Source organism: Arvicola amphibius, chromosome 2 (assembly GCF_903992535.2).
Source record: "Arvicola amphibius chromosome 2, mArvAmp1.2, whole genome shotgun sequence".
NCBI classification, from domain to species: Eukaryota; Metazoa; Chordata; class Mammalia; order Rodentia; family Cricetidae; genus Arvicola; species Arvicola amphibius.
Genome location: NC_052048.2, coordinates 61,316,521 through 61,333,371, shown reverse-complemented (window position 1 = coordinate 61,333,371; position 16,851 = coordinate 61,316,521). Strand labels below are relative to the sequence as shown.

At 43.7% G+C, this 16,851-nt stretch overlaps 1 protein-coding gene across 1 annotated transcript in view; it reads left to right on the top strand.

Annotated features, from left to right (window-relative positions):
• C2H2orf42 (chromosome 2 C2orf42 homolog) overlaps positions 1 to 16,851 on the top strand; it is a 39,841-nt gene that overhangs the window by 11,929 nt on the left and 11,061 nt on the right. Inside the window, 6 exon segments of the mRNA XM_042054486.1 lie at positions 22 to 856; positions 1,833 to 1,943; positions 3,662 to 3,714; positions 3,717 to 3,768; positions 8,970 to 9,074; positions 13,090 to 13,197. Of these exon segments, the coding sequence (XP_041910420.1) occupies positions 34 to 856; positions 1,833 to 1,943; positions 3,662 to 3,714; positions 3,717 to 3,768; positions 8,970 to 9,074; positions 13,090 to 13,197 (1,252 nt within the window). The 5' untranslated portion in view covers positions 22 to 33.

The following is a 16,851-nucleotide window of genomic DNA, read 5'->3' as shown; positions in this document are numbered from 1 at the left end:
TGTATTCTCCTTTCTTTCTAGGGGCTGTGAACAATGGAACCAAACTCTCAGAGGACTAAAGTCCCAGCTTTCTTGTCTGACTTGGGGAAGGCCACACTGAGGGGAATCAGGAAGTGTCCCCGTTGTGGTACGTACAATGGAACCCGTGGACTGAGCTGTAAGAACAAGACATGTGGAGCCGTATTTCGCTATGGTGCCCGGAAGCAGCCTAGTATTGAAGCTGTCAAAATCATCACAGGCACTGATGTACAGGTGTACTCTGTGCGGCAAAGAGACCGGGGCCCTGACTACCGATGCTTTGTGGAGCTTGGTGTTTCAGAGACGACAATCCAGACAGTGGATGGGACAATCATCACTCAGCTGAGCTCTGGCCGCTGTTATGTCCCCTCATGTTTGAAAGCTGCCACTCAAGGCATCGTGGAAAACCAGTGTCAGCACATCAAGCTAGCAGTAAACTGCCAGGCAGAGGCCACCCCTCTGACGCTGAAGAGTTCAGTCCTGAATGCTATACAGGCCTCCCCAGAAACCAAACAGACCATCTGGCAGTTGGCCACAGAACCTACGGGTCCCCTGGTTCAGAGAGTCACTAAAAACATCATGGTAGTGAAATGCAAGGCGAGCCAAAAGCACAGCTTGGGCTATTTGCACACGTCCTTCATGCAGAAAATCAGCTCCAGAAGCTTGTCAGAGCGACGCTTCTTCTGCTCCTGCCAGACTCTGAAGTCACACAAGGCCAACGTCCCCAAGGCTGAGGCAGCCCCGAGGTGCATCCACTTCTTTGCTTGCCTCTGTGCCTTCGCCAGTGATGAAACATTGGCTCAGGAATTCTCGGACTTCCTAAATTTTGATGCCAGCGGTAGGTGGGAGATCGACAGTTATTCAGTGTTTATAAAATGCAGTGAAAGCGCACCACTGCTGCCTTTGGAACTTGTCCTAATAGCCTTTAATTTCAGGTGCTAGATAGCACAGATAAAAAGCACTCCTTTTTTAGTGTGTGTGTGTTATGTGTGTATAGGCATTTATGGCTGTGTGTACAATGGCACACATGTACATATCTTAGGACAGCTCTGTGATGTCAGTTCTCTCCTTCCACCGTTACCAGGGCTCTAGGAGTTGAACTCGGGCCCGAATGGCGAGTACTCCTCCTGTCTGCTGAGCCTTGTCACCAGTGCTTCTTTTTTGAAAACACAGCAGCAACAGAGCCAAAGTTAGACAGGCGGAGGTGGCACATACCATTAATCCCAGTGCTCAGGAGACAGGGGCAGGCGGATCTCTGTGAGTTCAAGGACAGCCTGGCCTACAGAGCAAGTTTTAGGATAGCCAGGGCTACACAGAGAAACCTTGTCTTGAAAAAAAAAAAACCCTCAAAAAATAAAAATAAAACATAGTGTTTTGCTAAAGTAACACAACTGCCCTCAAACTCAATCCTCCTGCCTCCCCTACATGCTGGGATTATAGGCCACAGCCACCACTCCTGACTAGCATCCCTTCTCTGAATTCCAGCCAGCACAGCACAGGCATAAAAGTTTGATTACATAGTTGAAACTGTTGATAATGAGAGGTGAACATTTTTGTTGAGACAATGCATTTAGCAAACTGTGTGTGTGCATGTGTGTGCGCTCGCACATGCTGGACATGGAACTCAGAGCCTCATACACTCTAAGCAATTTCTCTGCATCCAAGCCACTTTCCCATTCCTAAATAGAACACAGTGATTTGGAGAGTTCTTTCAAGTAGGCAACTGGTCTTTCCTTTTTTTTTTTTTTTTTTTTAGTTAGGATCATATACTTTCTCTTAGATAGTTGTCGTAATTCAGAAACTTTTTTTTTAAGGTCTTAAAGACATAATTGTGCCCCAGTTAGGCTGCCACTCAGAATCGTCTGTCTCAGTTTGTGAATCTGCTGCCTCTAAGCCACGGAAGAGGAAGAAGGATGAAGTATCTGGTGAGACAGTTTTACTTATTTCTTTGGTATTTGGAGATTGTCTTCTGTCTTTCATAGAATGTAAGGAATTATGAGAAAGTACTCTTGTTCTTTTGTTTTGTTTTTGTTTTTCAAGACCTGTGAAGACCTGGCTGTCCTTGAACTCACAGAGATCTGCCTGCCTCTGCCTCCTGAGTGCTGGGATTGAAGGCTTGAGCAACCACCACCTGTCTTAGATGCTTTAGATTATTATCAAATCAATTTTTATAATTTTACAGAATTTAATATGGTATTTTATTTTATGTGTGTCTTACCTGTGTGTATACACATACATGTATGTATGTTCACCTATGTTTGTGTACCGTGTATGTATCTGGTACCTGAGGAGGCCAGAGAATATGGAATCCCTGGAACTGGAGTCACAAGAGGTGTGAGCCACCATGCAGGTGTTGGGACCTAAACCCAAATGGTTTCTCTGCAAGAACAGCCAGTGCTCTTAGCTGCTCATCCATTGCTCTAGGCCCAGGTTTACAGACTTCTTTTAAGATTTTTTTTTTTTTTGGTCTGGGCTGGAGAGGTAGCTTAGTGGGTAAAGGCTCTTGCTATCAAGCCTGAGGACCTGTGTAATTGAGGTCAATCCCTGGGACCCACATGATGGAACAAAAAAGCTAACTCTCCTAAATTATCCTCTGACCTCTACATGTGCCCTGTGGCACACCCATAAACACACATACAAAAATAGATAAAAATATTGAGGGCTGGAGAGATGGCTTTGCAGTTAAGAGCACTGGCTGCTCTCTGGAAGACACAGGGTTAATTCCCAAGCACCCACATGGCAGCTCACAACTCTCTGTAACTCCAGTTCCAAGGGTTCTGATATCTTCACAAAGATATACATAAAGGCAAAAACAGCAGTCCACGTAAAATAAAAAATAAATTAATCTTTAAAAATCAATCAAAATGTAACAAAAAATGTAACTCTGTGTGTGTGTGTGTGTGTGTGTGTGTGTGTGTGTGTTCTTGAGTGAAGGTTGGTTCTCTCCTACTGTGTGGCTCCCAGGAATTGAACTCGGATCTTTAGGTTTGACAGCATGTGCCTTTCTCCACTAAGCCATCTTACTGACCTGCCAGATTTTGCCTGGAGACGTGACGAGTGAGTAGTGATAAGTTGGGACTGACTTTTTGAGACAGAGTCTCACATGATTGAGTCTTAACTTTGAATTTACTGTTGTAGCTTTAACTCTTGATCCTCCTGCCTCTTCCTCCCACCTTGCTTAGGTACATACCTGGCTGCAGAAATGATGTCATGTTTTGTTTTGATCTGGTTTTTGGATTTAAGTTTGGTTTTCAAGACAGCTTTTTTTTTGTGACACCCTGGCTGTCCTGAAAACTAGCTCTGTAGACCAGGCTGCCATCGAGCTCACGGGGATCTATCTCTGCCTGCCTCTACTCTGGAGTGCTGGATTAAAGGCGTGAGCCACCACCATCTGATTTTGTTTTCTTTTTTGATACAAGATCTCCTAAATCCCAGAGTAGCCTCAAAGTGGAAGATGACCTGAATTTATTCTCCTGCCTCTACTTCCTGCTTGCTGGGATTACAGGTTTATGCCACCATCCTCAGTTCTTGGGGCATGGAGGCTCAATCCAGGATTTAGAGAATGTTAAGCGTGTAGTCCACCAGCTGAGTTGCTTCCCATTCCTTAGGCGTGTTAAGAATTGTAATCTAATCTGTGCTCTAGGTGCACAGTTGAACAGCTCACTGATGCCACAAGACACAGTAACCAGGCAATGCAAAGGAAGAGTGCCATTAGAAAGCCTGTGGTTGCTTCTTCACTGAAAAGGCAGGGTAAGTTTCTCTTCCTAGAAGGGGCTTCATGGGTGGAAGCCATCCGGAGGTAGCCTAAAGGAATAATCAAGAGAAACGCTGTGTGTTGTCTCCTGTGCTGTGTCCTTGACATGAACAGCAGCAGCGGACGGGGTCACTGCCACTGAGGGCTCTCCTCTTCTCCAAGGTGCAAATCATGCTCAAAACGAAGCTAGGATGCAAAGATGGTCCAGCAGTTAAAAGAGCATTTTTTTCCTCTAAGAGCATTTATTACTGCTATGTCATGAGTGTGGACCCCACCCCTCTCTTGGGCAGCTCACGAACACATGTAACTCTAGCTCCAAAGGATCTTCTGGCCTTGGAAAAACACATACACACAAAAATAAAACAATCTCGGCCAGCTGTGGTGGCACACGTTTAATCCCAGCACTGGGAAGGCAGAGGCAGGTGAATCTCTCTGTGTTCGAGGCCACCTAGTCTACAGAGCTAGTTCCAGGATAGCTAGGATGTTACACAGAGAAAACCAAGTCTCGAGAAAAAAAAAGGTGGGGGCTCAATGGAACTCTTTTAGAGAGGAATTGTGGTCAATTCCTAGCATGTACTTAAGCAACTCACTTGTATGTAACTCAGTGTGTAGACCACTGGCTCTGAACCTTTGATTCAACTCCAAAAGTCGCTCCAGCTCCAGGGGATTCAGCACCCTCTCTGCCTCCAAGAGCACTGAACAGCATGGTGCATATACATTGCATGTAAAAAATAAATAAAATCTCTAAATTTATTATTTTATTATTAGTCTATATACACCTGTTGTTTTGCCTGCATATATGTCTGTGTACTTGCATTCAGTGCCCTCAAAGGCCAAAAGAGGGTGTTGGATTCCCCCAAGACAGTTGTGAGCTGTAGTGTGGGTTCTGGGAATTGAACCCAGCTTGTTTGGAAGAGCAACCAGTATTCCTAACTGCTGAGCCATTTTTCCAGTTTAATTTTTAAATTAAAAAATAATAAATTATGCTGCCTATGTGGTGGTGTACTTCTGCAATGCCAATAGTAAGGAAGCAGAGGCAGAAGTTTCAATCACAGTTCAAAGCCAGCCTGGTCTGCACTGAGTTCTGGGCCAGGCAGGGCTGCATGCTGGACCTTACTTTAAAGAACTAGGATGAAATAATACTAGTGATGCTCAGCCTCACTCATAGAAACAGAATGGATTGTGCTTCCCAGGGCTAGTAGAAAGGTGTCTACATGCAAGTGTTTGTTGTCTTGACTGTGGCTGAACATATGGTAGAATGCAGTGCTGTGTGCACCCACCACACAGTGTATGGAAAGCTGGTGAAGGGCAAATGACATCATGTTCTCTAGTGAGTGTTTATTCTGTACATTTTAAAACGTTACTCTGGGGAATCTAGGTGAGGGGTATACAAGCTCTTGGAGTTTTATTGTTTTAAGTTTTGGGACTGGGTCTCAGTATGTAGTGCATTGTGTCTTCCAGCTGCAGCTCTTACTGCCTTAGCCGCCTGAGTACTTGGGTTATAGGTGTGCACCATCACACCCAAGGAAGCTTTGTATTCCCTACAACTGTATAAGAACATACAGTCATATCAAAAAGTTGTGTACATTCATTTAGAGAAAAAATTAAAAATTAATTAAAACAATTTTGTTTTGTTTTTTGTTTTTCAAGATGGGGTTGCTCTGTGTAGCCCTGGCTATCCTGAAATTCACCCTGTAGACTGGGCTGTAGCAAGCTTTTTTGTCAGCCTCCAGCTCCCAAATAATGACATGGAGACTTCTTAATAATTATGAAAGCTTAGCCTTGTATAACTTAGGCTTGTTTGTAACTAGCTCTTACAACTTAACTTGATCCATTTATATTAATCTACATTTTGTCATGTGGTGTTGCCTCTTCTATCTTGCACCTCCTGTTTCCTCTCCGTGTTTGGCCGACAACTCTACCTTTCTTCCCAGAGTTCTCGCTCTGCCCAGAAGCCCCACCTAGACCTTCTGCCTGGCCATTGACTGTTCAATCTTTTATTACAGCAGTCATGGCAATACACCTTCACACAGTATACACATATCCCTCAAATTCAAATATCTGATGCCTCTGCCTCCCAAGTGCTGCCAACATCTGAGGAAACAAAAAATTATTGTTTATGGTTTGGTTTTTTGATTTGTTTGTTTGTTTTTGTCAAGACAGGGATTTTTCTGTGTAACAGTCCTGGCTGCCCTGAGACTAGCCGTGTAGACCAGGCTGGCCTCAAACTCAGAGATCCTCCTGTCCTGGAACTAGCTCTTGTAGAACAGACTGGCCTTGAACTTTTGAAGGTCCGCCTGCCTCTGCCTCCCGAGTGCTGGGATTATAAGATGTGCACCACCACTGCCTGGCTATATCTTTTGACTTAAATTTTGAGGTTAAGATAATTTTAAAAATATGTAGTTTGGTTTAATATGGCAGTTTTCATAATCCAAGGTCTCTTAGCAGTCAAAAATTTTAAAGACAACACAATAATATAATCTACACTTTCTGTGTATTTCCATCTTTAGTATGACTATTTGTTGTTTTTTTCTTTTCTTTCCCAAGACTACATATGTTTTTAAACACACTGTAGTCCATTTAGAGGTTTTTTATTGTTGTTGTCTGAATCTGTCCTTACTGAGCTCTATAACTTTTTCTGTCTGCATGTGCAAGAAACCAAAAACAACTTCTGTGTGAGTTAGATCATGACCTGCTGGTCTGCCCCCCCCCCCCCCCCCCCCCCACCCCCCCGTTGTATCCCCGAGAGTGTAGTCTCATGGCGGAGGCACATTTACCACCAGCTCTGAAAGCCATTTTTACTACCCCAACTTTGGGAAGTTTCTAGATCCTTGCTGCCACCAAGTAGCATCCTGCCGGCTGCTCATAAGCACCGTATAAATGTTTGGTAGTAGGACCTCTAAAAAGAGCCACCTGTTTTTTGCTGCTGGCACTGAGCCAGAAAGTTATCTCTTAAAAGAGACATGCCTCTGCTCAATGCCATCAAACAGCCCAATGGAGAAAAAACATCTACCAATAAGCCATGCTTGCCTCTGTTCTTGTGTGTCTAAAATCCTTCCTTAAGCCTTGACAGGTTTTATGTGAAAATTTTGGTCATATCTAAGAACACTATATGTAAATGGAAATTTCTTGACCTGACCACCTGTTCCTAAATAACCACTCTGAGGCTTATATTAATAATAAATGCTCAGCCAATTGCTTAGGCTTATTACTAACTAGCGCTTACCTTTTAAGTTAACCCATATTCCTTGTTTACACTCGCCCATGTGGCAGTACCTTTATTAGCATGGTATGTTATCTCCTGGTACCTCTCTGCCTGCTGGCTACTCCTGACTCCACCCTTCCAATCATCCTTAGTGTGTTACCCTGCCAAATACTCCTGCCTGGCTACTGACCAATCAGCATTTTATTAAACTAATTTGAGTGAAAAATCCTGATAGTGTACAAGAGGATTATTCTACAACATTCTTTTTTTTTTTTTTTTTTTTTTTTTTGGTTTTTTGAGACAGGGTTTCTCTGCAGCTTTTTTTTAGAGCCTGTCCTGGAGCTAGCTCTTGTAGACCAGGCTGGTCTCGAACTCACAGAGATCCGCCTGCCTCTGCCTCCCGAGTGCTGGGATTAAAGGCGTGCGCCACCACCGCCCGGCAACATTCTTATTTTTTATTACTAGTTTTATTTAATGTGGACAGGTGTTTTGCCTGTGTGTATGTCTGTGTAATGTATGAATGACGAATACCTGCAGTGGCCAGAAGGGGCATCTGATCCCCTTGGAACTGGAATTATAAACAATTGTAAGATGCCTTGTGGGTCCTGGGAATCAAATCCAGGTCTTCAAGAGCAGCCAGTGTTCTTAACCTCTGAGCTATCTCTCCAGACCCTGGTTTGGCTTGATTTGGTTTTGAAACAGTCTTACTATGTAGCCCTTAGGCTGTCCTAGAACTTGATATATAGATCAGGCTGGCCTTGAACTCACAGAGATCCACTTGCTTCTGCCTCCTGAGTGCTAGGATTAAAGTCATGAACCACTACACCCGACCAATCTTTTTTTCTCAAAACTTGCTATGTAGCCACCTATAGCCCTGAACTCATGTTTCTCCTCCCTCTATGTCCCAGACAGGCATATATCACCACTGCAGGCATGCCAGTCTTAGTAGGAAACAAATAGTTTCATTACTGAGAGAATTTGTGTGTGCAAATCCATACTCAGAATTGGAAGTAACTTCTATAAGAGGGTATAGGATCCCTAGGAACTGGAATTACAGGTGGTTGTGAGGATCAGGATTAGAGTGCTCTGGAAGATCAGCACGTGTTCTCAGCTGCTAACATCTTTCTAGCCTGGGGTAATAGTCTTAAACTTATTGGTCTTGAGGGCTTTCATTCATTTTTGCAAATGAATTTACTTTTGTTCTTTTGAGACAGGGTATCATGTAACCTAGACTAGCCTCAAGCTTGCAATGTGGCCCAGGTATGCCTGGAACTTACCATTCTCCTACCTCTACCTCCCCAGTGCTGGGATTACAGGGATACACCATCAAGCCCAGTATAAATGGATTTTTTTTAAAGTTTTTTTGGGACTGGAGAGATGGCTCAGCAGTTAGGAATACTTGCTACTTTTAGAGAAGACCCAAGTTCAGGTCCCAGAATTCACATTGGGTAGCTCATGAGCACCTATAACTCCAGCTTCAGGGGATTCAGTGGCCTCGCTGGCCTCAGAGGGTACTGCATGCACATGGTGCATATACATATATGTAGATACCCATGTATACACATAAATTAAAAATAAATATTTTTTTAAAAAAGTTTGGGGGCTGGAGAGATGGCTCAGAGGTCAAGAAAACTGCCTACTCTTCCAGAGGTCTTGAGTTCAATTTCCAGCAACCACATGGTGGCTCAAACCATCTAGAGTGGGATCTAATGCCCTCTTCTGGCATAAAATTGATAGAGCACTCATATACATTAAATAAATAAATAAATCTCTATATAAAAAGAAGTCTGTTATCACACTGCACATCATAAAAATGTATAATTGTTATATGTCAATTAAATAGAAAAAGTCCTGGAACCTGTTTCACTTAGTTTATTTTCTCTGTACTTAATTTTTATGTTTTTTTTTTCGAAACTACTTGACTGTTTCAAGCTTTAGTTAATTATTTTGAAAGAAAAGTTAATGAAAAAAGTTTTTTTTTCCTTTTCCTAGTATGTGGTCAGCTATTAGATGAGGCACAAGTGACTTTGTCCTTCCAAGACTGGCTGGCCAGTGTCACAGAGCGTATCCATCAAACCATGCACTATCAGTTTGATGGTAAGTATGCTGGAAGTAGGAAGCATCAAAGGGATACGCAATAGTTCTGCTCTGATTCGTGGGAACAACAAGTGAACTCGCGTTCCCAAAACACAGAACCACAAGAAAGTAAAAGTCAGGCCGGGTGTGGCAGTGCTGAGGCTGGGGATTGCCCTGAGTTACAGAGTGAGACCTGCTTTGTTGTTTTAAAGAAGAGTGAAATAGAGGTATAGCTTCATGTTAGAGCATGTGTTGTGCACACACAAGTCTCTGCGTTCAGTCCCCTGTACTAAGAAAAGAAAATAAGTTACCCAGATGGCTCAGCAGTAAAGGCACTTGCTGCCAAGGCTGACAACCTGAGTTTGATCCCCAGAACCCATGAGGTAGAAGGAGAGAACCAACTCTCACAAGTTGTCCTCTCGCCTCCCCCATAAATAAATAAATGAATATAAAAACAGCAAACAAGCAAAAGAAGGAAAAAGTAGACATCAAGGTAGAAAGAACCAAATTAAATAATTATCATTACTGGAGCACAGTACCTGCAAAGTGACTTTAGAGATAGAAGAAAAAAAGAACAGCAGATAAAAACTGTTGCCAGCCTAGGTCTTTGTCTTTGCATTTGTGTCTTGTGGGGCAGATGTCAAAGTCTTATATGCATTGAAAATCAAAGCAGGGAGGGGAAGGCTCAAGCAAAGCCTAAACCTGTGAAAACAAACAGCTGTATCTGGTGCAGAGCTGAGGAAGGGTGGGGCACACAGAGTGGATCAGAGCAGAGGCAATTATTAGTGCGCGCCCACTGCTGAGCACATTCTAGGTGGATGGGATGGCAGTTCATCTTCTTTGTCTACTTGACTAGATTTGGGTTCATCCAGAAACACACCACTGAGTGTGTGATGAGGAAGATGACAGATTTTTGACTGAGTGGGTAACACAATCCCATGAGTTGGGATAAAAACAAGAAGTGCAGCAACCAACGCATCTCTCGGCTTTCTTTTTTGTTGTTGTTTTGCTTTGTTTGAGACAAGGTTTCTCTGTGTAGCACTGGCTATCCTGAAACTCACAATGTAGACCAGGCTGACCTTGAACTCACAAATCTGCCTGCCTCTGCCTCCCGAGTGCTGGGATTAAAGGTGTGCGCCACCATGGCCCAGCTCATCTCTCTGCTTTCTGACTTAGGTTGTGATGGGACCAGCTACCTCACACTCCTGCTGTCCATAACTAGAATCTCTCTTGTCACCTCTTGTCACCCTGACTTCCCCACCATGATGGACCTGTGAGCCCAAACAAGTCCTTTCTTCCTCAGCTGCTTTCGTTGGCCGTTGTTCCAGCAGAGTTCCTAATACAGGTTTCCTAGATTGGTCAGGTGATGAAGAGCTCCATTCTTTTTGAGGCGTTTGAACTAATTGACCCTCAGAATCCACCTAAACACTGAGTTCGATGTTGTGAACTTTTAATCCCAATGCTAAGAGGGTGACCAAACACTCTAGCCTAATTGACAAGCCTCAGGTCTTGATGAGAGACCCTGTCTCAAAAATCCAGTTATGGAGGAGGAGAGACAGGAACCCTGGACTCATCCATGGTAGACAGGGAGAACTGACTGCTGCAGATTACCTTCTGACACACGCACACTACACGTGTGCCATAGCCTGCATGTACTCTCTCTCCTCTCTATTTCTTTCTCTCTTTAAACAAATCAGGACTAGAATGATGGCTTAGCAGTTAAGAGCACTTATTGCTCTTACAATGGATATGAATTCAGTTCCCAGCACCCACATGTTGGCTCCAGGTCCCCAATTCCAGGGGATCTGACACCTCCTACTTTCCTCAGGTACATACATAGTACATACACAAACATGCAAACAAAACACTTATATACATAAAATAAATCCTTAAAATTTTTTAAATAAATAGATGAATTAAAAATGTGTTAATAAGCAAAACCACACAGACAACAAAGACAGGAACATAGTCTTAAAAAAATCCTTGAAAGTTACCTCTGACCTCCACACACCTGCAGACAAGTACACATGCACCTGCCCACATAAATGCACACATACATCTTTACACACCAAGTACTAACTAAATTTTGACATTGGCATTCTACAGTCAGTACAAGTAGGCAAGCCAGGAGGTGGTAGTGCATCCCTTTAATCCCAGCACTCGGAGGAGGAGGCAGGTGGATCTCTGTGAGTTCCAGAACAGCCAGGGAAACCCTGTCTTGAAAAACAAAACAAAACAAAAAAGACAAGATTGAGTACAGAGTAAAAGTATTTCTATTCTAATTCATCTTTCACTCTTACTTACTTGTTTGGAGTTTCTGTGTTTTGATCTTTTATGTGTACATGTGTGACTCTGTGTGTGTGCCCCACATTAGAGCAGTTGCCACAGAGGCCAGAGGACAGTGTCAGGTTGCAGATGGCTGTGAGCCACCTGACATTGGTGCTGGATACCAATGCTCTGATCCTCCGGAGGAGCAGCAAGTGTTGAGCCCTTTCTCCAACCCCCTAATTTACGTTTTCGTTTTTTTGTGTTTGAGAGCTATGTAGCCCAGAGTGGCCACAAACTCACAATCCTGCCTCAGCCTCAGAAATGCTGGGATTACAGAGTGTCCCACCATGCCTAGCTCATTCTAATGTATTCTTTAACATTAGAAAAGTATTTAGATTTATTTGAATGGGTAATTTGCCCACATGTGTGTATGTGTACCATATGCATGCCTGGTATCTGTGAAGGTGAGAAGAGGTAATCCTCCTGAAACTGGAGTTATAGTTGGTTGTGAGCCACCATGTGGGTTCTAGGAACCAAGCCTGGGTCTTCTGCAAGAGCAACAAGTGCTCTTAACTGTTGAACTAACTTTTCAAGTCAACTAGAGTATTTTTCTCAGAGCCATGCATGGTGGCACACTCTGTAATTCTAGCACTCATGGGACAGAGGAAGGAGGATCACGACAGGTTTGAGGTCAGCCTGATCTACATAGTGAGTTAAATTCAAACCAGCCTGTGCTATAGAAAAAGACCATGTCTAAAAAATGTCTTTCTTAGACAGGCGTGGTGGCATATTCTTTTAATCCCAGCACTGGGGAGGCAGAGGCAGGTGGATCTCTGTGAGTCTGTGGCCAGCCTGTTCCAGGATAGCCAGAGCTACAAAGAGAAATACTGTTTCAAACAAACCAAAACAGTCTTTCTCTCAGGTGAGCCACAGCTCTGTGTTTATCCATGGAATTCTAGATGTTTCCTTCTGCTAGGATTAAGGGAAACTCTGAGCTCATGCACCCCTCTGCAGTCAACTCTGTTGGCTTTTTCTTCATCCAAATTAAGAGATTAAGATGTTTTCCACATCTAATGTGTCGGGAGTCACAGATGATACTGACTGTACCTGCCACACTCAAACCCCGTGATCTTTAGCACTCATGGATCTGACCATGCAAGTGAAAGCAACCTCCTGCTTTGCTTAGACATGAATGCAGCTGGCAAGTGTCTGGGCATGGAAGGCAGGAGTTAATCAAATGGACAAGCCCATCAGAGGCTCCTCAGCTCTACTTCAGTGTTCTCAGTTCTTATGCCTTTCAGTGGGAGAAGTCTACTCTGGTGGTGGTTACCCAACTAGCAATCTGAAGTCATTCTTGGTGGAGGATAGGTGTGTTATGAGCAAGGGATGAGGGGCAAGACTGATGCAGTCCTTGGCTCATGAAATCCATTAGCCTTTTTGTCTTTGAATAAAGAAACCTCAGGTATTATTATTGTTGTTATTATCATTATTACATCTTATTTTGTTGGGAGAAGGCTCATTCATGCCATGGCCAATGTATGTCAGAAGACAGCTTGCAGGAGTTGGTTCTCCCTTCGACCATGTAGGTTTCATGAATTGAACTCAGGTTATCAGGCTTAGCGGCAAATACCTTACACATTGAACTGTCTCCCCAGCCCCTAGCAGGTACTTTTGATTACAGCCCCATTCATTCCTTTCCTTTTTCCCTCTCCTTGCACAGAAGAAAACAACCAAGTCTCCTTTAATAACATCCTTCCTTTTTCCGCAGGTAAACCAGAACCCCTGGTGTTCCACATTCCTCAGTCCTTTTTTGATGCCTTGCAACAGAGAATATCCATAGGAAGTGCAAAAAAGCGGCTCCCCAACTCCACCACAGGTGCGGAGTCTCCCTAGGAAGAGCAGTAATAATTGTGTGGAAAAATCTACAAGGGACTTTCAGGGCTAGCACTGGGTGTGTTGCTGGAGTGTGAAACCTGCAGTATTTAGCTCTTAGAACAGTGGCCAACCCTCCAAAAGCAGATGCTTTCCCAGTAAGTGTGAATGGAAACATTCAGGAAATGTAAACCTCATAAATGACCAGCAAGGACTGTTTGATACTTCTAGGTGTGCTACAGTTTCCACAAAAACATTGAAGGCCCAGTGGCCAAAAACCTAAAGGAGCATTAATAAATATGTCATCACTATGCAAATGGAACTGAGGTTCCACTCTCCCAAACATGATTGCTTACCATCTTTGAGAGCATTTGTGTCAAACTGACAGAAGTCCAGAGGGGAGCTCTCCAAAACCTGGTCTGGAGGAAACATTTCCAGTAGAACATTAAGAATATAATTCTGCCAGGTGGTGGTGGCACACACCTTTAATCCCAGCACTCAGGAGACAGAGGCAGGTGGATCTCTGTGAGTTTGAGGCCAGCCTGGTCTATAAAGTGAGTTCCAGAACAGCCTGGGCTATTACACAGAGAAACCCTGTCTCGAAAAACAAAATTATAGAATAAAATAAACAATAACTAATATAATTCCAACCTGGCACCTTTCATCACAGCACTCAGGAGGCAGAGGGAGGCCGATCTCTTGAGTTCGAGGCCAGCCTGCTGTGCAAAGCAAGTTCTAGGACAGCCGGGGCTGCTGGAAACTCTGTCTCAAAAAACAAACAAACAAAAAAGCAAAAATAAATAAAAATAGAATATAATTCCTTAGCAAATACTGTTAGAATGAGCTTCCACCAGTAAGATTAGAACTTCAGAAAGTTGCTGTAGGAAAACAACAGCAACTAAAAACCCAAAAAACTGTGTTAGTTACTGTTCTGGTTGCTGTGTCAAAGTATCCCAAGAATGCAACTTAGTAGAGAAAGGTTTATTTTGGCTCATGATGAGGAATTTATGGTAGCAGGAGGAAGCAGCTGGCCACATGGCATCCTCAGGAAGCAGGGAGAAAAGAACGCTGATGCTCAGCTTGCTCTCTCCTTCTTACTCTGTCTAGGACCCTAACCCATAGAATGGTACCATCTATATTTAGATGCGATCTTCCCACCTCAGTTAATCTATAGCTCTCTGAAAAACACACTCAGAGGCTGTTTCCATGTTGACTTTAAGTCCCATCAAGTTGACAGTATTAACAATCATAAGACCATGTGTTGGTAATTTGACACCAAAGCACATCACTCTAAACCTTGATTTCACCTCTGGTTTCCATAGGTACATCCATCTTACTATACAGAATACATCCAGTTCAACATCCTAACTTCACATAGGCACTAACACTTCCAGTAGGTCTCATCTAAGACTCGTCAGGCTTGTGACCAGCTATTAATGGTAACCAAGTTAGATCTATTACGTAGTAGCATGGAATCCCTGTGGGATGGGGCATATCCATTTGGGGAACACTCCAAAATGGGAAATTTGGGGTACAGCAAGGAATAAATGGATAACAGCAGGACCAAACCCCATCAGGGCAACACCAAATCCTATACTTTCATGTTGGGTATCTGGAGTTCCAAAGGGCCTGGGGAGTCCCACCCCCACCAGCTCTACTGCCTCCCTCTTGAGACAGCTCCACTCCATGTCTTTCCACCAGAAATGTTTCATGGTCCTGTTCTCATCAACATCCTGGGTTCTCCATTGCAACTTGGGCCATACCTCACACCTGTACCCAGTAGCCTCTCAGGAACACCACACATGCCAACTTTGCCTTCGGTGGCTCTCTGGAACCAGGGCACAAGACTCCATGGCTGCTTCTGTCTTTCATTTTCAATGCCCGCGAAACCAATACCTTGTGGACAGTGCTGCCGACTGTGATGGGCCTGGCCTGCTTCAACCTCAGTTGCAGTGGCCATTGCGTGCCGACTCTGAGGAACGCTTCCCAGGCAATCGTTTTGAGAGGGACCCTTTCTATGGCATCCTCAGTTTAGACTATGTCTAGGGAGTTTGCACTTTCGTGAGGTACTTTATTATTTGTGGTCTTACCCTTTCCTATTGTCCCAGAGCAGAGTGCCATGTTTGTTTTTAATGGCTCCAACCCAAGTTACAGCTGCTTTCAATCCTGCATTATCTCTATTGTTAAACTTGCTCGTGCTTTTTCCTTGAGAAACTGCACATTTTCATATATTTTCTGCTCCTTTTTTGAACTTTCTCCCCGGGGACCTGAATAAGCAGTAAGCGGAAGCCATGATATGTGGTCTGAATGCCATCCTGTCTTGAGATAACTAGTAGTACATTCCTCTTGAATCCAGCCTCACTCAAGCTCACAGGACACAGACAAAATGTAGCTAGTTTCTTTGCTTGATATATAGCATGAGTGCCTAACTGGCCCAGTTCCCGATAGAGTCTTCTTTCCTTCCTGAAAGCACATGATGCAGGCCTCTCTTGGCACTCGGGGCTCCCACAGTCCCCAGCAGAATGGCCCATCAAGCCCTGCTTACAGTACTCTAGGGCTTTTCTAGCCCACAGAGCCAAACTCTTCCACTTTCCTCCAATAAACCAATCCAGAGGCCCATGGACCGCATAGGTTTATCAAACCAACAGCCTTGACTCTTAATATTTCTGTATTAGTTACTTGTTGCTGTGATTATACTCTGACAGGAAGTAATTTAAGAAAGGAAGGTTTGTGGCCAGAAAGATGGCTCAGTGGTTTTGGGAGCACTGGCTGCTTTCCAGAGGTCCTGAGTTAAATTCCCAGCAACTACATGGTCACAACCATCTGTAATGAGATCTGGAGCCCTCTATGGCCTACAGGCGTACATGCAGACAGGATAGAACACTATATACATAATAAACAAATTTAAAAATTTTTTTAAAAAAAGGTTTTAGGCAAGCTTTTATGCCTGGTCTACAGAGCAGATTCCAGGACAGCCGGTGACACTCAGAGAAACTCTACCTTGAAAAACAACCAAAAAAAAAAAAGGAAAAGGGGTTTATTTTTGCTTCCCATTTTGAGGGGTTGCCGTCAGTATGGTAGAGAAGACATGGCACCAGGAAAATGAGGCAGCAGGTCACACTGGCTGCAGCAAAGAAACAGAGGTTAATCCTGGTGCTTAGCTTGCATCCTCCTTTCTATTCAGTTTGGGACCCTGTCTTAGTTAGGGTTTCTTGGCTGTGAAGAGACACCATGACCACTGTAGCTCTTATAAGGAAAACACTTAATTGGGTAGCTTACAATTTTAGAGGTACATCATTATCACCATGGTGGGACATGATAATGTGCAGGCAGACATGGTGCTGGAGGAGTTGAGAGTTCTACATCTTGAACCACAGGCAGCAAAAGGAGTCAACACTGGGTGTAGCTTGAGCATAAGAGACCTCCAAGCCTGCACCTACAGTGACACTTTCTCCAACAAGGTCACACCTCCTAATAGTGCCATTCCCTGTGAGTTTACAGGGGCCAGTTACAACCCATGGAGTGATGCTACCCACAGTTAGGGTGGATCTTCACCCTCAGCATAATTTAGAAACTGCCTTATACACCTGCCCAGAGATTTGTGTTCTACTGTTGATTCTAAATCCAAAGAAGTTGACCTTCAAAATTAACCATTATG